Here is a 24,262-nt window from a genome sequence, read left to right on the forward strand (position 1 = left end):
GACATATTTATACAAAGACTGAATTAAAAAAATTCATCCACAGCAAAAGGATTCTTAATCAAATGCATTTTCCTGAATTTGAAAAGAATCCAAATTTGCAAATAGATTATCTGGTATATCCTTAAGTATGAAAGAAGAAGAAAACAATTTGCAAACTAGTAATTAAGTATCTGGCAAATACTGTATTTGAACTAAATCAGTGATATCTACATCTAATAATATCTATATCTAGCTATGCAATAAAACAAGTTGGAGTGTGTCTTCCTGACTCATAATGTTTGCTTTCAGTCTGATTTTAAGTTCTATTCTTTAAATGGATACAGAGATCACCACTACAAGTTGAATCCACGATATTTTGTCATGCTAGACAATTAGGAGTTTCCATTAGATAATTACCAGAAGTATGTCTCATACAGGAAAAACAGTCAATTGCTGATGTAACAGGATTAACCAATCCAGCACAGTGATCCGGCCCACTTACTTTTGACAGACATTATATGTGAGTGTACACATGAGAAGTACAGTATAAAGCTTCGCATTATAAATACCACAAAGAGGAACTTCACCAGTTCTTAATGCACAATACAGCAGTCTCCTTCTGAGAGTCAGGACTAGAGAGGTAAAACTTTAAATCAGCTTTTTTCTTTTAAAATTGAAACTTTTCATTCCTGTGCATGCTGTTGCATACTGTTAGGGCTATACTGAATGAATGCATATACAGAGCTTTGCAGCTCAGGTAATTTTATAGAAAGAGGCTAAACCACCATTTCTATATTTATTCACACACTATGTATTTTTGTACATATATGTATGTATGTAGAAATTAACTATGCATCAGTGGTATGAGCAGACTTGCTTTTAGAAAACAGTGCTTTTTAGAAAGTTATGCTTTAATGTTAAATCTGTCATCATCATGGCATGCAAGTAAAATATGCTATACCTATATGTAATAGAGATCGTTTGTGATAAGTGTACCTGTTATATATGGCAAGCAATGTATACCCCACAGCAAGAACCCAAATATAGTTATCTGTATTTTATATTGATTTATGCCTATCCCTTACTTTTCATCAGACACTGTTGGGATAGGTGTTATATTAGAACTATAAATAACCACTTTAATTATGTCATCTGTTAGTACCTCTAATCATGAATGCATATTTTCATCTGAAATTATTTTTTCGTCCAATTAAACTTTTAGTTCTATTTCAAGCTCACTTTCAGACTTCGTATAATTACAACAGACTTTGGGCTGTTCACAAGATCCAAGAAATTTAGATGTATTATAGCGAGGTTTGTGTTACAAAGATGTGTTTATAAGAATGGCTGCAGGGTTTATAATGCTGACAGACCCATAAGTGTAACAGTATATAACAGTATAGCAACTGAGGTCAGTAAAACACAGATGAGGGTGTACTGTGGATGCTTTATAACAGTGAAAGACTTATAAAAGAGCTTAATTGAAAAGGACTTGCAATATATAACATTTGTAAAACTTTGGTTGATTGTTCAATTACTTCTGTATGTTTCACTTACCCTGACTATAATTCCTTGCCTGTCTCTCAGCCCATGTGCCTTTAGTCATCTCATGGAAATTGAGACCTCACAATGCTTATATTTATAAATTACTCCTTTCCACTAAAATACAATGGTTGATGGTAATATAGTGAAAGTGGAATATTTTCTGGGTAGGAGGTAAGCACACCTGAGAAGACAGAGGTGTGTGAGAGAGAGAATGAAAGGAAGGAAAAGAAAGAGGGTAAATAGTAAAAAAGCAGGAGCTGTTCTAAGAAAATCTGTACAAGTTAAATTCTGGAAGGGAAGAACCTCAAAAGTTAGTCTATCAGCTGTAGTTTTCTCATTTTCCATTACCAAGTTCAAATGTGAGGGAGTTTGCTAACTTTACCCTTGCTAGGTAAGGAACAGAACGGAGAGGCTACAGAACGTAAAGGCAACATGAAGCCATGGCAATGACACAGGGAATGCCTTTTCACTGCAGAGCAAAACCCTCACAGGCATAAACTGACAAGGGTCTACCAACGCTGGTTGAAACTCCAGCTCCTAGCAGTGTTTTGGATTGCTTTTCATTCCTGACGTCTTATTTTAATATTGTGATTGCTCTGTGTGGTTTAAATGAATGAAACAAAAAGTGCCTTCTAATAACAATGGGCCAAATGTAGATCTTACTCAGCCTTCACTCAGACAGAATTATTATTGGCATCGATGAGGGATTTGCCTGAGTCAGGAGCGAGTATGATTTGGCCAGATGACATGAAACACTTTACACCTTCAAAGCATTTTTCAGACATTACTTGATTAACCCCAAACCTAAATATATCTGCCTGAGAACTTCTAGGCACAGACTAGCATAGAAGTAGGGGTATTTCTGGTGTGAGGACACTATCTTAGCATGTCACAGATATGTGCCGTACCAATTCCTGCTTAGGCTTTCAGTGCCTGGCTGCATATTGCAGCTGGAGAGTGTATCATGTATTATATAGCCCTTCAAACAACAGTGTTATTTTGCTCCTGTCAGATCTCTTGCCAGTGTTGATAACCTCTAGCATTTAGAATTGAGCAGAAAAGATCTTTTCTCTTCTACTCCAGGCACAATTATGTTCTGCTCAAAATATTCAGAGCCCCTGCCCTCATCCCCATCTCATTCATAAGCTATTTAACATCTCCTGCTATCCCTAACAATACCAGGCAGGACCAAGAGCAAGGTGCTCATTAATAAAAGGTTTCACTCTTTTCATTCATTCATGTTTCCTCTGTTTAGTTAAGTCAGTGATACTGTTGAAGGAATAAAACAAACAAAACAAAACAAAAAAGAAAGAAAGGAAAAAAAAAGGGGCAGGGGGAATGACAGCCGGGGGGGAGCCAGGATGGTCAAGCAGAGATTAAAAAAAAAAAGAAAAAAAGAGTAAATTTACAGAAATGAAAAGAGATTTTAGAAAGGGGGGAGGGCAGAAACCATGAGTAGTGATATTTGAAGAGAGGTGTGTGTTAGGGGAGCAATGAGCATAAGGAAGCCAGCCTGCCTGTTCCTCCCCCTTCCTAATCATAGCCTTTACTCACAGACAAAACTCCCTCCCTCTCTCATTCACTCACTCACTTTAGGCCAATCCGTCCTCTCTCTCTCTCCCCCTCTCTCTGTGTCTCTCTCCTACTCTGAGACAGAGTCAGAACTCTTCTCCCTGACAGCCACAAACATCTACAGCACTTATTGCATTCAGAGAGGGAACCTGCAAACAAAACTTCACAGAAAACTTTTGGTTCTTGTTCCAGAGAATTTGCTGAAGAGAAGGAAAAACAAACAAACAAACAAACAAACCAAACCAGCCCCAAAAAAACTGTGCGTGAAGGGGGAGGAAAAGCAGGGCCTTTTAAAAAGGGAATCACAACAACTTTTGCTGCCAGGATGCCTTTGCTTTGGAAGAGAGGATTTTTGTTGGTGCTTTGCTGGATTATAGTGAGGAGTTCCCCAACCCCAGGATCCGAGGGGCACAGTTCAGTCACTGACTGTCCATCATGTGCCCTTGCCACGCTCTCAAAGGATGTGCCCAGCTCACAGCCTGAGATGGTGGAAGCAGTAAAGAAGCACATACTGAACATGTTGCACTTGAGGGACAGACCTAATATCACCCAGCCGGTGCCCAAGGCAGCACTTTTAAATGCCATCAAAAAACTCCATGTGGGAAAGGTGGGAGAGGATGGTTATGTGGAAATAGAGGATGATGTTGGAAGAAGAGCCGAAATGAATGAAGTCGTGGAGCAAACCTCAGAAATCATCACATTTGCAGAATCAGGTGAGTGCTTGAAAAACAAAACTGTAAAATATCCTTTGTGCCAGAACTGCAATTAACTTCTTTTCTTCTCCTCAGCAATAATGTTTTCTGTAAGGCTGTAGGATGAGACCTGGGGGGGAAGGGAGAAGGAGGAATGGGATGGGGGGAACAGGACTCTGAAGAAATTTGATTTTTCTGACTTAGTCTTGGCTACAGATTACACTTGCTGAGCACAGACAGCCACATAGGGAGGAAGCTCTCTAACCAATCTTGAGCAGAAAGTCAGGCTGCAGCGGGATCCTCCAAACTGTGCCTGTGAAGCCAGAGTACTTGCAGTAAAGTACTGGATTGCAGAGCTGATGGTGAAAGAAAAAGGGCTGAAGCCTTTTCGGGAGTTTATCAAGACAGAAAGTGAGCTGCAAACTACTTGAGAAACAATCCTTTCATGTAAAAATTATAGTGGAAGTTATAAAATCAGATGAAGCAGCTTTAACTTTTAGAAGTGAAAGGGCTTTTTTGTGTTTAGTTTTTTTTTTTTTTTAATTTAACACAGCATCTTCAGCAATAAAGAGTTGCAGGGACTGTCAGATGACTTCAATAGAACTGGACAAGTTGCTGTAGCTGATCCAATTTGTAATGCAGACTTTTGCATACTGGAAAAAAAGATTCTGTTCCTAAAATGCTCCTGCCAAAAAAAATGCAACCTTGGTAGAGTGTATTTTGAACTCTTTCACAGTTCTGTTTTCCCTAACTCTTATACAGTAAGAGCTCAGAATATAGATATTTACTAAGATTCACATCAACTGCCTATAGGAAACAGGTCTAAAGTTGTACTTTACTGTATTGTTCCTACATGAATAGGACCAGAACCTGTTTTAATTCAATGTATATGTATGTGCATATGTATCTGTTAATATACATATGTTTATACATGCATCAATAGCAGTATCTTGCAATAATTCTATCATCTAACTAACAGCAACTTTTTATGATGCCGTCTAGCCAAAGCATTTTTCCTGTTGCCAAGACGGTTTTAAAAGAATGTCATTGTTTTGTTTGGTACAGCATATGGTAGGCAAAGTATGCAAAGGAACTCCAAGCATTTTAGTTTAAAGTTTGCTGCAGCAGTATAAACAATTAAGACAACACTCAGAGTTTCCAGTCCTGAAAACCTGTTGACTCAGATGTTCTGTTTGCAGGGAAGCCATGCACAAGAAGCGTGCATGCTTTTAAGAGCAGACATTCCTGCTGGCTGTCCGATTTCCAACTGTACAAGGAGCCCTTGCCTTTGGAGTCCTTGTCAATATACACATTATCAGTTCTTTCAGTATGAAAGCTCAGGCTTTTCAGTTTTCCCATCCCCTCCACTTCAGAAAGCAGGCAGAAGGTGTCAATGCCAGTGGTCATTAGAAGCAGGGGCAGCTCAACGTTAGTTGAGAAATTAGTTTTTAAAAGCAAGGAAATCTCTAAGCTGTCTATGAGTCGGATTCCCCACCTGGTTTTCAGCAGCTCGCTCTGAGCACAGTGAAACACATATGGCATGAGCAGTGGTTTCTCCTCACTGTGTGAGTCCCAATCATTTGTAAACACATTATTGTCTCTCCTGAGCTCTGACACAAAGGAATTTGGAATTTGATATATGCCTCCTCAGTACAACACCCTCCAACGGCGGCTCCTGAAGCCATTGGCTCTCGGGGTCACGTGAGCAGCGAAAATCATGCCATTGCCCACACGCTGGCCAATAGTCCAGTCACCGATCGCCCCCGCCGCAAGCTACCCAACACTAACACGTCACTTAGTTTGATTTACATAGCGTTGTCCTACCACTGCTAGCCAAATTAATTTAAGAAGACTTATGCTATGTGCAGCTGAAGGACAGGGGCATCCACTGTGTTCCCATGCCTTTCCTCCCCTGCCGCTGTTCTCCACCTTCACGCTCAGCACTGAGGCAGGAGGGCTGCTCCGGCCCTCTTTCCCATACCTGCTAGGCTTTGATCTGGGAGGAGGGAGGAGCAATTAGCAACCTAGAAACTGAGCTCTAGGGTTTGGGCTTATAACGGAAATAACTCCACTCTGTGGAGTAACTTCGGACTGCTAAATCTTATTTTTCATCTATGGCCATTCATATTTGGTGTCTTGCTAACATCAGAGGATCTATCACACTTTACAGGTGCCAATGCTGCAACAACTTAAGTAAACTCTACCTGGGGTCTTTCCCACTCACACACCAGCAGCATTGTGTGCCAAATATTAAAGCAGTATTATTTTTCCTGTTGAGGAAAGTGAGGCAAAAAGAAGGCAAGTGACATGTCATATAGGAAGTATGAGTTAAACAGACAGGAATAGAATACAGCCACATGGACAGTCCCTACTTTTCACTCTGTGGGAACTGGGAACAGTTTGGATAAGTTTAAAACACTGGGCAAGAGAATAAACATGTTTCTCTCACAGTCAGGTTAACATTCTTCCTGCTTTGAATGTGAAACTCACTCTGTTTCGAAAGAGGGCAATAGGAAATCAATGAAAATGAATGGAAACATCTCACGTTGTATCAAATAAAGGTCTATGGAAAGAGAAATAAGACTTTAGGCTGTTTTTTCCTTTGGGTATGACTTGACATAAACCAGCCATTCCCCCTACCTTTCAGAAGCCACATTTACTACTTGCCTTCATAAAAAAGTAGTATTTCCATCTTTCATCAGCTGTATCCTCAGACATACAATGAAGTGGAGTGAATGAACAAATAGTGCCCTGTGCACGTGGCTCTGGCTTGAGACTGCTATTTTCTAAAATAGACCAAAATTCAAACGAGCACAGGCTTCAGACAATTAAAGGGAAAACTAAATGCAGTGAACTTGTCTGAAGCACAGGTGTAGTTATGTCCAGGAAATCAGCAAAATAGTTGGCAGGTAGTTTTCACAGCTAACAAATCCAGGCAGATCTTTGCAAAACTAATGACTGCGAGTATTGGGCAAAAGTTTACAAATGCACCCTACTGTCCTTTGGCACTCTTACAAGTAAAACATGAAAATGATTTTCTACTTGCATATCAAACTAAGATTACTGACCTCCATTAGTTGCGCTACAAGGGTAGCTGTGCCAGAGCTCTGTGGGTTACTTCAAGGTCTTAAAAATAGACTTTTGAGGAGAGGGGTCATATAATTTTGTGACAAGCAAATCCAACAGGTTCTATAACTGAGATACCCAACGCTCATAAAATATGGTTGGCTACTAACTCTTTCATTATTTTACGTAGATAGCTTATTAGGCAGACTTGGGATTTTGCCAAGTGAACTTGATCCTGGCAACTAAACTACCAATGAAATGGGTTGCTAACCTCAGCCCTCGAGAAGGTGATAGGAATTACAGGATGGAAATACCGAAATCCAAAGGCTTATCGTTAGGAGAACTGTCAGGAAAAAAATGAGAAGTCTGACAGCTACTTAGACCACTTCTACCTTTTTGTATCACTTCATACTGAATTCAAGGTGAACTGACTTGGTCACGTGATGTCCACTTTCATATGCAGATACGCGTGTGTACACACTCACGCCTTTTCCTAGGAAGATACCTACTCCTCTACAGCCAGGCTGGCAGTTCAGGAGGAAAAAAAGGATGGGTCGCTTATGCATCTCTAAATCATTTCGTCAATTTTCTTTTGAAAACAAATGCATTTAATGGTACAGGTATCCGTGCTGAATAAAGAATGGCCACGAGAGGGCACACTCCAAAGGCTTTTTGCTCCACACAAGGCAACCTTCCTGCAAGCTCCTATTTTACACAATTGGATCCTGAAACCCAGAGATCTTTACGCTTATCTGTACCTTCTCTGAGTGGAGCTCTTGTTTCTCTCTTCTAGTTTATTTAAAAGGCAGAGATTCACCGGAGTGGAAGACTGCAAGTAAAATAATGCAGGAAGGAAACAGGCAAAGGCAAAGGGGAAAAAGATAAACTGATGGCTGCTAGAAGTTCTGGAAATCTAGAGAGATCAGAAATTATAATTATTATTTTTTACAAAATACTGAGAAATGTGACCGTGAATCATCATCTGAGCTGATTTTCTCACATCTTTTTTTTAATGCAATCTCCTCGGCTTTTAGAAAACAACCCTATTTCCCCCGATTTGGTTTTTTTTTTTTTTTTTTTACTTTGGCATGTTATATCAAAGATTTCAAGTTTAGCAAATGAAAGCAAGTTAATTCCAGAAGAAGAAAGCCATTCTGTATTAATCTGTTTCATTGTAACAACATGTGAGAATTCAGGGAGGTTGGTTGGTTTGAGAACAATTTGAGAAAGCACAAACAAATCTGAGATGCTGGGAACCAGATTATAAAAAGATACCTGAGAGAGACACAGACAGAAAGTACTGTATGTGTCCATCTCTGTGTGTAGTCATGCACACAGTTTTGTACGCAAATGCAGATGGGCATATCTGAGTATGCATTTGCCAGTATGTGTGTATAAGCGCATGTATGTCCATATGTATGGGTATGCCAAGGCAGACATGCTTATATACCCGTGTAGCTGTACCTTCACCGTTGTAATATGAATAGATTCCTGCAGATACATATGTGCATTCATGTGCTCTCCTGTGTGCAGGATGTATCCACACTGCGTATGCATAAATGATTCCTGCCGAGTTCTTATATCTAGATATGTCTATATGGGTATGAAAAGGTAATCTCATTTAATGCAACAGAGCTTTGAAAGATTGACTTAGGATTGAAGCTTAGTCTACCGGAAGCAATTGGAAGTTCTGTTATTCATTTCAGTTGGCTTGGGATTTGCACCTTAATGCACAGAAATTAAATATTTTAATGGAAACAGACTGGCAGCTTCTGATCTCTTAATTTTAGAATTTACAACAAATTATTACAAGTAAAAAAAATTACTCTCTCTTTTATAAAAGACGAAGACTTAGTATTGTCTTTACCTTGAACTATGTTATTGGTGCAAGTGACCCTAAACTTTGCTTGAGCTATTTTAGACGTAAATGCAAAAATCAAGTAACAAAAAACTTCAAGCAAACAAACACCTTTTTTGTTTCTAAATATTTAAAGCCATGTGGGGGAAGGGCTTTCAATTTGGAAAGAACTCTAGGCTGTGGATGTAAAGCGCTTCCCTCCTAACAAAATAGCAGAGGAGAGTCAAGGTTCACCACAAGTGAATTATTTCACATTCTGACTGACCTTGTCAATGCCCCTTTGGGTTAACTTTTCAAGAAAAGGTATTTAAATAAGGTTGCTGCTGCTTTTTCCCCCACAAATGCTTGGGAAGTAGTTCTTTTTCCTGGTTTTCTTTTTTGGTTTATTTTTTCTTACAACAAAAATATCGTTTTGCTGGCAGTAAAGAGTATGTGAACATAAAGATAAGGTGTTTGTTATTTGTGTCATAATTGCTCCTCCCTTTCTAAGAGGCAGCAGTCGGGCAGTCAGGGAGCAGGAACGAAAGTACGCAACCTGGATGACCAGTCACATATGAGAGGTGATGAGTAGTTGGAATAAATTGTTTGCCAGTGATCCATAGGCTGAAATGCATTCACAAAAATGGCCACTGTCTAATCACGGTAATAACACATTTGAAATAATCAGTCTGCCTAGGAGATAATTGCCAGACGATAACAGTGCTAAATTCACTGAATAAATTCTACGCTGTGAACAATTCATCTAACTCTAGTGGTCACTCATTAGTAAACATTTTGAGCAATTATCTCTCAATAACCATGCTCTTCTCTTCACTCTCTTTAGAGGAACCTTTCTAGTAACCTATTTTTTTCTGTCTCCTGGGGAACGGAAATGAGAAGTGAAGAGAAGGATGCTTTTGAATGTAATTACAGATTGGCACGCAGTACAAATTCCCCCAAATCTAAACATAGGCAGTAGTAAAGTTAGCAACTAAAAAAGGAAAAAAAAGCTTGCTTTGTATGGAAAAACAGTTCACTTACAGTATAACGTAAAAACGGTTCAAAATTAAGCACCGGTGAAGCATGGAAATTTAAAGTAACAGCACCTTCTTACACAGTGAGCATTTTTCAAAGGAAAACTCAAATACTGTGTTTTAAGAGAAATTAAGAATAAGTCACATTATAATGTCAGAAAGGATAATCACTTTCATAATGAAAAAAACAGCCTTAATTGTTTAACAGCATATGGTTTAAAAAAAAAAGTCATTTTAAGTATCTTAGCATTTTACTCAAAAAAAAGATCCTCTTAATTGCCTAGCTTAGACCCTACCTAGTATACGTGTATAGTTTGAACTAACAGGGCTCGATCTTGAATCCCGCTGCAAATTGCCAATAAATGAGCTTCGACTGCATCGTTAAAGCCAGCGATACCGAAGGAAGGATCCTTAGCCTCAGAGGAAGAGCGCGCTGGAGCCGCAGGCTCCTGCCACGAGCCCAGCACGAGCTGCCCCACGCAGGGCTGGCCCACGCAGGGCTGCCCCATGCAGGGCTGCCCCATGCAGGGCTGCCCCCGCCAGTCCCCCCGCGCCCGGGCCCACACGGGCTCCGCCAGTCCCTCCACAGCCTCCCGCACCGTGCCCGGCACCCAGCGCCGCTTGGGAGGGGGTTCCGAGCGCAGAGCCCCACGCATGAGCCCTGAACAGCCCTTCCAGGGGTGGGGAGGGGGGTACCTGTGCAGGCGCCCCTCTGCTTGCACATTCAGGTTTCTCTCCTAAAAAGGTGTGTGAGCAGCACTGAAGAGAAAAACAGATACGAGCAAACTCTCATGCTATATATACTGATACTACACTTTCTTTCCATTCAGTAACTCCTTCCATTAAAACTTTTACCATATATGCACTACTTCTTAGGGCTTGTATTTTTAACCATTTCTCACAGCATTTGCTGGTGTCACTCGCGCTGCTAGACTGCTCCCTTGGCGTCACAGCCCTCTTCCTGGAAGGGACTTTGCTCAGCAGTAAAGCAGAGAGGTGGCCTCTCCAAGGCTTTGGGAAGGGGAGATGAGGAAAAGCAATCAAAGGGAGCCCAAAGTAATCCCTCGTCTCCTTTTTCAGCTGCTTTCTGCTATGATAACAATCCAGGCTGTTGACATCGCCGTTTATATGAGCATGCAAGTGATGAAGGCATTACCGCTGCTGGGGCTGTGGGTCTTTCCACAGGAGTCAGGCAGGAGGAGCAGGATGATTAGAAATGGAAAAAGACCCTTGCAAATCAGCTGTGGCAGATGAAAAGGCAGGACAAGAGGATAAACAAAGTGTAATTATGGAAGGGGTACCATTTCCAACTTTCAGGAAGGTCCCCTTTTTACTTTCAGTTAGATGAACAGTATATATTTCCAAAGCTTTGAACCTGGTCATTAACTCGGACCAAAAAGGAAAGACTGCTAAATCCCTAAGCAATATTTGGAGAAAATTAAATACAGTCATTTTTTTTTTGTCTCAGAACCCTTGAAGAATTTATTTTATTGTAGCACTGAACCTTTTGGAAATAAAGATCCCGTTATAAAATGAATGTGTAATCATAATAAGTCAGATCCAGAGATCTCAATTCAGTTTTAGCACAGGCCAAGCTCTGATTTCAAAATGAGCTTGTCTGAGCATAGTGGCCTTGTAAAGACTGCAGGATTCATAGCATTTGTGCTGTGTGATTGTAACAAACTAGTTGTGAATGTGGAGAGAATTCAGAAAAGCTTTGTTTTTTCCTAACGTGAAAGCATGCTTTTTCTGCCCAACTTTCCACCATTCCCAGTCTCCTCCTAAAAAGATCTGTGAAAGGGAAAGGTTTTTTAATTGCTATAAAACCTTTTATTAGCTATGCAGGTTTGAAGACTTAGGATTTTGTTTCATCCAGAAATATTAGGCTCATACAAGCTTCCTGCATCTTTTTTCTTTCGGATCTGAATTGACCATTCGTGTGTGAAAATGTAGCTAGCCACATCCAGAGAGGCTGTTAAGGTAGCTAACAACCTAGAAGGAGGCTGTTGTCCCTGTATAAGGACATGTCTTATACTACCTTGCTCAAGCTCACCTCCCTCAAGTGAAGAAAAAGCAAGTACTTGGGTACTTTCAACATGCTATTCTAATGTTTTTAGTAATGAGGAAGAATTCAACTTTCACACATACAGGAGCATATGAAAAACTGGTTAAGAGAGTTCTTGAGGTCCTGTTTCTTTCATGTAGTACTATCTGTCAAAAAGACTGGTTGCATTGCTACACTTCTGGCCAGTGCATAAGGTAATATGAAAATTTATTGTTGGAGATGTCACTTCATAACTATTTTCAACTCTCACTAGCATGGAAATAACAGAATGTGAAATATCATGCATTAGCACTTAACAGCATTAGGTTATTCTGTAACGCAGGCCTGTCTGGCTTTTCGGATCAGATGGGGCCGTACAGCTTCTTCCCCTATTGAAGCAGGTCTGCACACCCCGGCTGCTTTCTTCAGAGTACATGACAGGGCCAGTTTTCCGTGTTCATGTCCAGCGCAGCTGATCTGCTTATGCACAGGATCCTTCCTAGCGCCAGAACTACTGTCTGTGCCCAGCTTGGTACCTCAGGAACACAGAATAAGTTTTGCACTTCCCAGCAATATGTGCCTATTCCCTGCACCACACTGTGAGCTCTGAGGAAAGAGAGCACCTGGGAAGAGGCTGCTGGTGCCAGAACACTTTCTACAGCTTGGGCTAAACCATCTTTTTTCCCCCAAGGTTTCTTTGGGTAGGGACAGCAAGCAGAAGCGGTTGGATGGAGAGTCTTGGAGGCAGCAACCCACTCCTGGCAGGTCACCTGCCTTCAGGTTGCCCCGAAGCCCAGGTCCCTCTCAGAAAGGGTTTATTGGGACTGTGCCAAGGAAAGGGATAAGCTAAAGTTAGAAGCTTGCTTTAGAAGAGAAAGTCGGGGGAATGAAGCCACAGGCTGGATGGATGGTCCTCGCAGGCCTTAGAAGTATCCATTCTTGTAGAGAATAATAGAGAGAATTCTCTTTTTATAACATCCCTATGTACAAGGCAAACAGCCTCTTAGACCAGACTTCCTTTGGACTGGAGGAATGTCATTGTACATCTCCTCACGCTCTGAAACCCAGGCAGAAGTGGAATTAATGCCTATCACTTGCCCTCTGCTCCAACACAGCTGGCAGCTTTGCCATAGTTTCATTTCCAGAATGGAAAAAAATGATGTTAGCTGGTAAGAACTGACTAATGAACTTTCAGTCATTACTGAATGAATGTTATTTTAAAAATAATAGAAAAACAGTAACTCCACCGTGCCTCACAGTACTGGTCAGCTTGCTCTTGTCTTTTCTATAAGCCACTTCCTTTTCTAAGGCACAGTCCCACCAGTTCTTGTAGCTCCCTGAGAAATTAATGTAACTCACTTTGGAGACCGGCATCAGCAAAATCTGTGAGAAGCAGTTAACACAAACCATGTGTTTCCCTATCTCAGTGACAGTTAAAGTCTACGGCTTCACACTCTCACTTAGAGGGAAAACAAAAACAAAACGCTGTGCCCTTTGGCCACTGTAATTCAGAAACGTCTGTCTCTTTGACCTGGGAATGCCACCAGGGAAAGCTGAATGTGTCAGTGCCGGGACTTCACAGAGAAGGAAAGCAACAGGTAGCTCAAAGGGCAGCACAGCCTGCCTGCAGACTTCAGAAGCCAGGAACTCTTGAATTTGCAAGTGAATACAGGATAGATGTCTCTTGTGATTTTGCCCCACTTCTGCCTCACCTTAGAACAGGGGAGCAGGGAGATGGTGAAGGAGCCTGTACTAGTGGAGTTCAGTGGCAACGGGAAGCAAGGAGGAGAGCCTTGCTGCCGTGAGAGCAATTTTTCCTGTATGCGTCCAACCACTTCAGTTTTGATCACCACTTGCCCTTTTTATGGTGCAAAATTCTGGTTCCCTGACAAGCAGAACCACTGCACAGAGAATTGGGTCAGCAACTATGGGTAGCTCAAGAATAATATCAATGCCAAATTGATAATTATGAATACTGTTTCTGTCTCACTAAGGTCAGATATCTGTGAATTTCAAATCTGTAACCCCAGTCCATCCTGGCCACCATGCTGAGAAAGAACAAAAGATGCCAACATGGCTTTTTCTTTTGTCAAGAAAATAGAAAAGTACCTCTCTTAAAAAAATAATACCACCACCACCCCCCAGCAAATTCATTCTCTCTTAACTTTTTCATGCTCTAGTGATCAAATCATTAAACAGCCCTCATTATTCATTCCAACTTCTGCCAGGGATATGAGCTCTGTATCAGAGAAACACCCCCTCACCATCATAATCATCATCATGACATCTCAGCAAGTTGATACAATTATGCCAGAGAACCATCCTCATAATTATACAGTTCTTTAGTTCATTTCTCAGTGTATTCACCATTACTATAATCACAGCAAGTACAGTGTGTTAAATTAAGAACAGGATCTACAGCTAACATCTCACAGGATGAAAAGTCTGCCTGCTGCAATTCTGCAATTCTTTACAATGTAACTCTGCAAACCTCTTAAAGCTGAGGCTCATATTTTAGTATTTCTTTGGTTTTGAAACAATTGACATTTACAACTCTTTTTAAGATGCATATGAAGAATGGCATTTTACAGAGGGAGAAAGGGCAGACCTCATTCCCACATAATTTCCAAAGTATTGCCAAAGAACTGGCAGGGCTGAAACTCACTCCCTAACTTTAGTTATTAGGTGCAGATTTGTATGTGTATGGTACGTATAGTCACGGACTGTCATCACAAAAGCATTTTTGCCTTTCAGGTAACAGTCATCACAAAGACAGCTTAGGCAAATGAACTCTTAGCAGCTACTGATGGTTATTTACCATGAGATGCTTTACATAAATGACTATATAATTACTTTAACAAAATGCTTTGGTTAAAATACAATACCGGAAAACAACAGGCAAAGAAATACTTTCCTAAAGAGAGAATTTTCACAAAAGACAAACTGAGGAGGGGATGAGGTGAAGGAAGGTTAGAACAGAAGAATCATAAAAATTTAAAGATCCAAGTAGGAAACCTAGGGAACTTCATGCCTGTGGCAACAGTAACAGAATTCTCTTTAACAGAATGCAAGCAGACATACTAACAAGTTCTTCCTGTCTATTTCCATTTACCAAATCAGGCACAGCCAAGAAAATGTTGCACTTTGAGATTTCCAAGGAAGGCAGTGAATTATCGGTGGTGGATCACGCTGAAGTATGGCTCTTCCTGAAGGTCTCCAAGGCCAACCGGAGCAGGACGAAAGTCACCATCCGCCTGTTTCAACAGCAGCGGCAGCCAAAAGGCAACTCTGAAGGAGCAGAAGATACAGAGGACAGGGGACTGAAAGGTGAAAGGAGTGAGACTTTGATTTCGGAAAAGGCAGTGGACACCCGTAAGAGCACTTGGCACATCTTTCCTGTCTCCAGCAGTGTCCAGAGACTCCTGGACCAAGGCAAGAGCTCTTTGGATGTGCGGATTGCCTGTGACCTGTGCCAAGAGACTGGAGCCAGCCTGGTGCTACTGGGCAAGAAGAAGAAAAAGGAAGATGATGGGGAAGGGAAAGAAAAGGAAGCTGGAGAATTCACAGAAGAGGAGAAGGAGCAATCACATCGGCCCTTCCTGATGATGCTTGCCCGGCACTCAGAGGACCGCCAGCACAGGCGGCGGAGACGAGGCCTGGAGTGTGATGGCAAAGTCAACATCTGCTGCAAGAAGCAGTTCTTTGTCAGCTTCAAGGACATAGGATGGAGTGACTGGATCATTGCACCTACAGGTTACCATGCCAACTACTGCGAAGGAGAGTGCCCCAGCCATATAGCAGGCACATCTGGTTCTTCGTTATCTTTTCACTCCACTGTCATCAACCATTACCGCATGCGGGGCCATAGCCCCTTTGCCAACCTCAAGTCATGTTGTGTGCCCACCAAGTTGCGGCCCATGTCCATGCTCTACTATGACGATGGCCAGAACATCATTAAGAAAGACATACAGAATATGATTGTGGAGGAGTGTGGCTGTTCATAGACGTATGTGTGTGCAAGACCCTTCTCATTGAGAAGAAAATGTATCAAAAGCCCAAGAAGAGGAAAGACCGGACATGGTATAGCCTTTTTTGAATGAAACAATCATCGGAAATAAAAGCAAAAAAAAAACCAGAGAGAGAAAAGAGAAAGAAAAAAAAAAAGACTTATGGAGGATCAGGAAAGACTTCAGCTGTAAAAAGGAAGAAAGCTTCATGAACCCGGGCTTGAATGAGATACGTCTGAATGGCGGTATGGGTTGGGGACTTCCCCTTCCTTTCAGTATGCTCCTTATCTTATTACATAGTATACTAAACTTTAGTTATGACTAGGGGAGTTATGTTCCCTCCCTTAGTTACCCGTCAGTTCAAGCAGTGGTAGCAGCTCATCTAATCTGCAGCAATTTGGACTAAGTCCAAAATGTCATTGAAATTCCTTCAAAAGCCATGTGTATGAACACTACATTCACTGGCACTTTCCCCCAAAATTTACCGAGGAACTGAGTAGGTGTGTAGTGTTTGTGTGTATATATATGGCTATGTATTTATATACAGATGTCTATACATACAGACACTACATACATACATATACTTAACATTGGTAAAGGGACAATATTGTGCAGGTGTATACACCTTCATCTTCTGCACTACATTTACAAAAAAAAAAAAGAAAAAAGGAAAAAAGAAAAATGAAGAAAAAACAGAATTAAAAAAAGAACGAATGAAAGAATAAAAGTTACATTTTGTAAAGGTGCTTACAACGTTAGAACTATGCAACCTAGTTGGTTTGAAACTGTTTACCTGCGAGAGAAAGACAAAAAAAAAACCAGAAAGACTTTTTTTTAAATGGAAGTAACTTGTTTTAAAAAAAATTCTTCAGTGAGAGATACTTGAAAGGAACATGTTTGTCCAGTTACTGGAGCCAAACATTTCTATATTTTGTAAAAAAAAAAATTTTTAATCGTTTACTATTTGCACTACAATGGTGTCTGACCTGTCTAATCCTTATTTAACAAATATTTGCAAGGGAGGGTGGTTGGGTGTGGGAGGGGTTGAGAGCTGCACTTATTGTGAGCTATACAAGAACTGCTACAGCACACAAAATAGCTATTTTTATTATTATAATAATTATTATTATTTTGTACCTTAAAATGAATAGACACATACACCAAAGACATTTGTGCAAGCCTCTAAAAAGTCTGTTTGTGGTTGGTACCATTCACCTGTAATAAGTTAGGGTTTGAATTAAGGGTCAGTGGGTTGATTACATTCAGGCTAGAATATCTGTTAACCAGTTAAATTCAAATAGTGCCCTCAACAGCAAATTGCCATTTGAAGTAAGCCCAGAAAAGCCCTGGGATTTGGATCCAATGTGCTCAGATCCAAGGTCCATCTAAGTATAATTGTACTCTTTTGCATGTACAACACTAAGACTTGTCCCTGATGCATAGCAACTGTGCATTTTTGGGAAACAACTTTATACAAGGGATATACATATATATATGTATATATTTCTGTATGTATATATGTATGTATACACAAGGTATAAGCACTTCTGGCTTCACTTTAATGTTCTTAAAACAATGAATGTTTGTGTGCAAAGCACATTATGTTAAAAGATTGTTTGTTTGTTACTACCAAGTGGGAGGCTACACGTTTAAAATGGTATTTGTGTGAGAGAAACCTAAAGTGCTGGTGTGCACTTAGAAAGTCTCGATGTAAAATTGCAAGCAGCTTTGGGTCCTGCCCACCATCACCCCTGCAAATATACAGAAAATGGCAGTTGTGGTAGGATTTCTGTTTGAAACGCAGTCTTCAGTGAAAGACTGGCTGTCTCAACCACCACCCTCTAGCATGACAACTCTTCATGGGTTTGCGCGTTACCTGTAAGACCTAATTTTCAGTGTCAACACCTAACCTGATGGGTCCAACCCATAGGGCATAGGTAGATAGTTTTTTTTAAAAACTCTATCACTGTCATATTTAAAAGAATGTTAAAGTTACAACATTTGTCTTTGGGTAGGGGGAGATGATAAGAGGGAATGGGAGAAACCTTTAGGCCCTGCTTACACTGAGTTTGGTAACCCTGAGCCTGAAGCTTCAGACTCTCACAGGTTTGCAGGACCAAGCCCCTGTTAGCTGTCTTCTGACGGGACAGGCTTCAAAATGCCTCTCACGGAAAGAAGCGCTAATGTGGCTCCCCACCTTGTTGAGAGCACAGTCTGTAAGAAAAATTAAAAAAAAAAAAAAAAAAAAAAGATAGCACAATTTAACCCGGTCACATTGGCTAGGGATAGCGTGTTAGCACCTTCATGGCAAGAACCATGTTTAAACAGTGTAATCAGGGCCTTCATTTTTTGTCAGCCAAAACTGTTTGTGTGTGCATGTGTGCGTGGGTGTTCTCTGTGTGTGCATATGTATGTGCGCATGGGCGCATGTCAGTATTTGTATGTATCAATAGAGATTTAAAAAAAAAAGAAAAAAAAAGAAAAAAGAAAGAAAAGAAAAAAAAAGCCCTTTCCTCCGTTGAATAGATATCAACATACACGCTTATAGCTAAGTTTTCTATCTAATTTATTCCACAGTATTTAGATTGCATAGTACAGCTAATGGGTTATACATTTATGTACTTTTTATACAACACATTTTTTTACAGACTTGTTTGCAATTTGCAAAAATAAAAATTTTTAAAAATTATAACAATTGGGTAAACACTAAATTTGTCACTAAAGTATTCTGTAAAATATCAAGGCTTTCTGATTTAAATTATTTGCAGAAGTTTGTTGGGTTTTTTGTGTTTTCTTCCTGGGGAAAGGGAGGGATACCAAATGCTAGTATGACAATTAAAAAAAAAAAAAAAAAAAAGATGCACAACTAATTTATCTTTATAACTTAAACAAACCAAGTTCCTGACCCTGCTTCATTTGAAGCAAGTGGGAGAATTACTGTTCATTTTTCTAGAAGTAGAGCCAGGCTCTGGAACAGCAGGAACAGGGACATCATAGTCTGTGACAGTTGTTGAGGAGAGTACCTTTTATTTCACTGGGCTTTAGACTTGGCCTTAAAATTGGATGCATACTGTCCCAGAACCCTTACTCATGTCAACAGGCTCTTTGACGTCTACTGGTCTCCTTACAAGAGTAGTAAAACTACTTACATGAGTAAAGGTAAGCCAGGGTGAATCACAGGTTCCTTTTGCTGTGGACAGTGTGAAGGGAGAGAAAGGATTTTGAAGGAATGGCACCATATTTAACATTGTTTAATTCAATTATTTAAACAAGGCTGCTTGCATCATGGTTGATCTCTGAACGTAGTGGCAAGGGAAGCAGGTGAGATGGCTCATGTTGGTAAAAATTATTCTCAAAAGTGATTAGTTAGAGAGCATTGGAGACCTGAAATCCCAGCACCTTCCCCTAAATGACAATGGCAAAACTCCCATTGGCTGCAAGCAGAATAAGTTTAGGCTCATGGCTTTCCTGGCCAAAGCAGAAATAGCCTTTAAAAAGAAGTCTGATGCTGAGTTTGATACCAGCTTTTATGTGGTATATGGGAACTGGCCTTGGAAAACATGAAATTAGCCTGAGACAACTTCCAAGTGAGGAAAGAAAATAGGATTTTAGATATGGTGAGCATATTTCATGATAGATACACCAAAACCAGAAGAAGGTTTTCAAACCAAGAAGTAACTGTTCCCAAGCCCCGCTTTTTAGCTTTCATTTGTGTGTGTATACTAGTCACAAATTTTAAAGGTTTCTCCCTCCAATCTCTAGATTCAGTCATGGGGTTTTGATTTGTGGTCAGTTATTTAAAGTAGGGGGAAATGAAAAACTATATGATAAAATAAAATAAGAAATCGGGATGTTAATCAAGACCGACTGGTTCCAGCAAAACACCGCATTCCTGATAATTTGATTTAATTAAACCTGCATGTACTTAAAATAGCATTAGAAATTGTTACCATATTTAAACAGTTGTTCAAGTGCATGCAGTCTCAAAAATCACTTCTCCTTTCAGGTATGACTGTACCAAAAAAAAAAAGAGGCTTTTAACTGCTAACACATTCCTGGGGCCCCCAGTGTAAGAAAGGCATGGACCTGCTTGAGTGGGTCCAGAGGAGGGCCACAAAGATGATCAGAGGGCTGGAGCACCTCTCCTATGAAGACAGGCTGAGAGAGTTGAGGTGGTTCAGCCTGGAGAAGAGAAGGCTCTGGGGAGACCTTATAGCAGCCTTCCAGTACCTAAAGGGGGCCCACAGGAAAGATGGGGAGGGACTCTTTATCAGGGAGTGTAGTGATAGGACAAGGGGGTAATGGTTTTAAATTGAAAGAAGGTAGATTTAGATTAGATATTAGGAAGAAATTCTTTACTGTGAGGGTAGTGAGGCACTGGACCAGGTTGCCCAGAGAGGCTGTGGATGCCCCATCCCTGGAAGTGTTCAAGGCCAGGTTGGATGGGGCTTTGAGCAACCTGGTCTAGTGGAAGGTGTCCCTGCTCATGGCAGGGGGGTTGGAACTAGATGGTCTTTAAGGTCCCTTCCAACCCAAACTATTCTATGATTCTATGATTCTATATAACCTACTTCCTGTTTATATTGAAAATCTATTTTCAGTATATATTTAATCACAGAAATGTGTTTGTTTAGTACCTCCACAACCTTGCTTCACAATGGACCACATTTGGTTGTCTTCCCCCCTCTCCATGTCAGAATCTCGCTGGATACAAGGCCTAAGAAACTGGCAGAAGTGCACATTAAGATGTTTCTTTGGGAGGGCTGAATGTATTTGTATTCTTGGGGTTTAGCAAAAGGAAATGCTTACAGATGCTTATAATTATTCTGCACTCATATGTCACAGCAGAATACCTGTCTAGGGCCCAAAATGGTAGAACTGAATGAAATGGGAGTTTTGTCATTGACTTCGATAGAAACAGTCTCTTACCAAATCATTGCAAAGTAGGACTCTGTTATATATACCTCCTTTTTTTGTATTTAGTTGAGATTTAAGCCATCAAGTTCTTTTAACTGTGACACCACAAGGCCACACAGAGGCTAGCAGCAATATCTCTGAGGTAGAGAAGTTCAGGCATCTGTAAAGTCTATGTGCAAAATGAAAACTTTTATGCTCTGTAGTTACTCATGTGGAATAGTGCCTTACTCTGTAAGCAATGCTGTTGATTTCAGAGGGTCTCCTTTCCTAGAAAGTTACCAGTCAGCATCAATGAAGTGAGCAAAATCTATTTCTACAGTGTAGGTAGAAGAGATGTAATGGAAATGATTAAGTTCTTTTAAGTTAAACCTCATGTCAATAGTGTGCATCAGTATAAGAATCAGATGCTAATCACTTTCCTTACACTGAAAAAAGCTTTACTCCCCATCTGCTCTCACTGCATTACATGTGGAGTAAAAAAGTTTTCAGTACGAGTAAATAAAATTGTAATTTGACCTTTTGTGAACAACTATAAGCAACATTTTCATGGGCAGAAACAAACAACACTTCTGAGTTATATAGCTATTTATTTTTTGAGATATAGTGAATCTGTGTTAATTCTCAATGGGTTTCTTTGTATTTAAATACTTTCAAAAACAATACATTGATGATGGGTTGAAGATATATATATGTATGTATGTATACATATTATATATATATCTACAGTATATATATACACACACAACTATATATATGTATATACATATATATAAATTATGAAAGCCAAGATATTATGAAGCCTATTTTGTTTTTATCATTTTGTGTTTTGTTGTTGATATTATTATTATTGTTATTATTATTATTTTGCATACTACATGCAGTGCTTTAACCAATGTCTGTTCGGCTAATGTAATTAAAGTTGTTAATTTATATGAGTACATTTCAACTATGTCAACGGTTTCTTAATATTTATTGTGTAGAAGGACTGGTATTTTTTTTATTTACATTATGTTTAAAGAGGTAACAGTTTGATATGTTCTCATTTGTTTCTATTAGAAGTTATTTATTTTCACGGCATTCCGTCTGGTATTTTGATATTTGGAAGGCATGCTACCTATACTTTGTACAGTTAGTGGGCAGTATTCAGCAGCTCCCGGTAGATTTTTAGGCCCTATGTTAAATAAAAGACCTGTTTGGGATTTTTATTTTAGATCTTTCCTATTGGTTTGCCAGGACCACTCAGTGCACTTACTGCCAGACACTCTGCCTGCGTGACCAATTTATTCCTACTGTATTTACCCAGGACAGAGGACCAAAACCACCTCTGGTGTAAGTCCAGTGACTTCAGTGAAGTTATACCAGAGATGCATTTGGCTCACAGAGAAAATGCTTGTGCAAATCAATGCAAAGAAAAGGCAGAAAGAAAGAACGAAAGAACGAAAGAAAGAAAGAAAGAAAGAAAGAAAGAAAGAAAGAAAGGAGGAGTCTTTGCATTTGGAAGGGGATTTCAACGTGTTAAAAATGTTTGGGTCAGCTACTATTTTATTTTACTTTGTTCTTTTTGTTATTTTGCTCTTTCTTATACAACAGCAGCAACAACACAAGTGAAATAAATAAAGGGAGTTTCACCAAGCATTGTGTAATCGTCCCTTAATATGCATTCCTGGTTGGGAAATTCATGGGAGCTGGGGAAAGAACAGAAAAAATTTAACCTTAGAGGTGAAACATGTGGGTGCCTCTTTGGATTGAACAGTGTGATGCCTTTCTCTTCGGTGTGACTATGCTAAATGGACATTTGAATTCATGGCCCTACATGTAATGGAATTTTAGGTTGTTCACTTCTTCTTGTGAAACACAGCAAGTACAAAAGCTAAAGCCAACTGCAACTTCCCTTTGCCTGCGGGCTGTTAGATTTTCCACTACCATCACCACAATTCCCTTGAAAAATCCAGAATTAGATGTTTACACAGATAAAAGGAGAATTTGTTTTACCAAGACAAAATTGTAAGGCTGTCAGTTCACATGCTCTAGTTTATAAATTGATTAGTAGTCAGATGAAGTGATCAAAGAGGCCTGATCACAGGCAGCTGATCCCTGGTCTGAGTGAGAAATTATCTGAATACCCTCATATTTGAAAGTAAAGTGAACTTATGAAGGGTTTTCACCAGTCATTGCATTCCTACGGTGATAAATGGACTCCTGCTACATTCCAGTGGGGTGAGAATCAGGGAACAAGAATTTTGAGGTTGATCTTTAAATGGATTATTTGCACGGTGTTCAAGCATAGGCCACCGCAGCTATAAGCAGGCCTTTTAATAATCAGGCACTGAAAGCCTTTCTACAAAGGCTGGAGAAGTGAATTGCTTTCCTCCTACTGAGAATAAGTTTTCAACAAATCAGTGCAATCAGAGCTAGAGAAAGCCTTTGTTTTGGATATAATTAAGACATGATTGAATATTTGCTTTCTTTCCTTTATTATGATCACTATTATTATTATTGCCAGCGAGGACAAATCCAACTGGATTTGGAAGTTGCTCTAAGAGAATAAAATCATAAGGGCTACTTGATTCCAACTGCTATTGTATTAACCTGGTATAAATGAAGCTTACACTTCAGGTGTAAAATGGGGAGTTATCCTTTATCTGGCATGACATGAAGCGCAGTACTGGATGGTGTAATCCAGATTTTTTCCATTTTCTCCAGCCATTTGATTTTCTTTTATTTTAAGAATGTTATTGAGAACTGTTGCTATTGTACAGGCTTGTTGAAATGCCCCATGTGAAAAGAACAGTGGAGAACTAAGAGATGCCTTTTGCACGAGCAGAACAATCTGCTAAAACTGAAAAAAACCTGTCTTAAACAAATTACACCAAGCTAATAATATACAAACAAAGGCAGATAACAGCAAATGACTTTGCAAAACAGATACACAGATATTGTCTACTCAGTGTGGATTTCCTACCTTAGAGGAACATCTTCACACTGCTGCTTGGGCTATTGAATCACTGGGCTAGTTTCAGTGCGTATCATGATTCTTTCCATGCTTGTCACAGGGCTAACAGAGTCTACATTTTGGTAGTCTCAATGGCTGCCCTCAGTGATCCCTTTCTTACTTAAGTTTGCCTGTCTCCCTGAAATACAACCACAGACTGATTTCAAGTACTGCCTAGGGCTCACAGTGACTGTCCTCCCTTACGCTGCTGATAGAATTACAGCACAGTGACCAAATCCATGGGTTCCAAATACCTGCCGCCCAGCTTCTCTGACCTCTGGGCACTTCATGGTTTCAAAAGAGGTATATCGCACATTGTCACCTTTTGATCACATCTCTCCTGTCTACTATTGCTTCTCATCAGTTTTGCTATAATTGCATTGACTGGAAAAATAGTGCAGAAAATCATCAGCTGCTAGAGCATCCCAAATCCTCTCTGCAGGACAGAGTTAAGTGAGTGGTGAGGTTTCCCTTTCCCCTCCGACAGCCAGCAACTCCAAGCATCTGAAGTGGAAGGGTTGGGAGGAGGGTCCACATGAGTAGACACTACCTATGTATCTTTGTCTTACGAGGACTA

At 40.1% G+C, this 24,262-nt stretch overlaps 1 protein-coding gene across 2 annotated transcripts; it reads left to right on the top strand.

The window, feature by feature from the left end:
- The first annotated feature begins 550 nt into the window (after positions 1–550).
- Positions 551–22,326, top strand: INHBA (inhibin subunit beta A). 2 transcript variants are annotated; one of them, XM_052795831.1, is made up of 3 exons: positions 551–619; positions 3,289–3,809; positions 14,890–22,326. In XM_052795831.1, the coding sequence occupies exons 2-3, from the start codon at positions 3,422–3,424 to the stop codon at positions 15,771–15,773; spliced, it is 1,272 nt and encodes a 423-aa protein (XP_052651791.1). In that variant the 5' UTR covers positions 551–619; positions 3,289–3,421; the 3' UTR covers positions 15,774–22,326. The 2 variants fall into 2 exon arrangements, with proteins under 2 accessions (XP_052651791.1, XP_052651782.1); XM_052795822.1 differs by lacking the exon at positions 551–619 and having other exon boundaries at positions 3,078–3,809.
- Positions 22,327–24,262: the final 1,936 nt, after the last annotated feature.

Source organism: Harpia harpyja, chromosome 1, assembly GCF_026419915.1.
Source record: "Harpia harpyja isolate bHarHar1 chromosome 1, bHarHar1 primary haplotype, whole genome shotgun sequence".
Lineage (NCBI taxonomy): Eukaryota > Metazoa > Chordata > Aves > Accipitriformes > Accipitridae > Harpia > Harpia harpyja.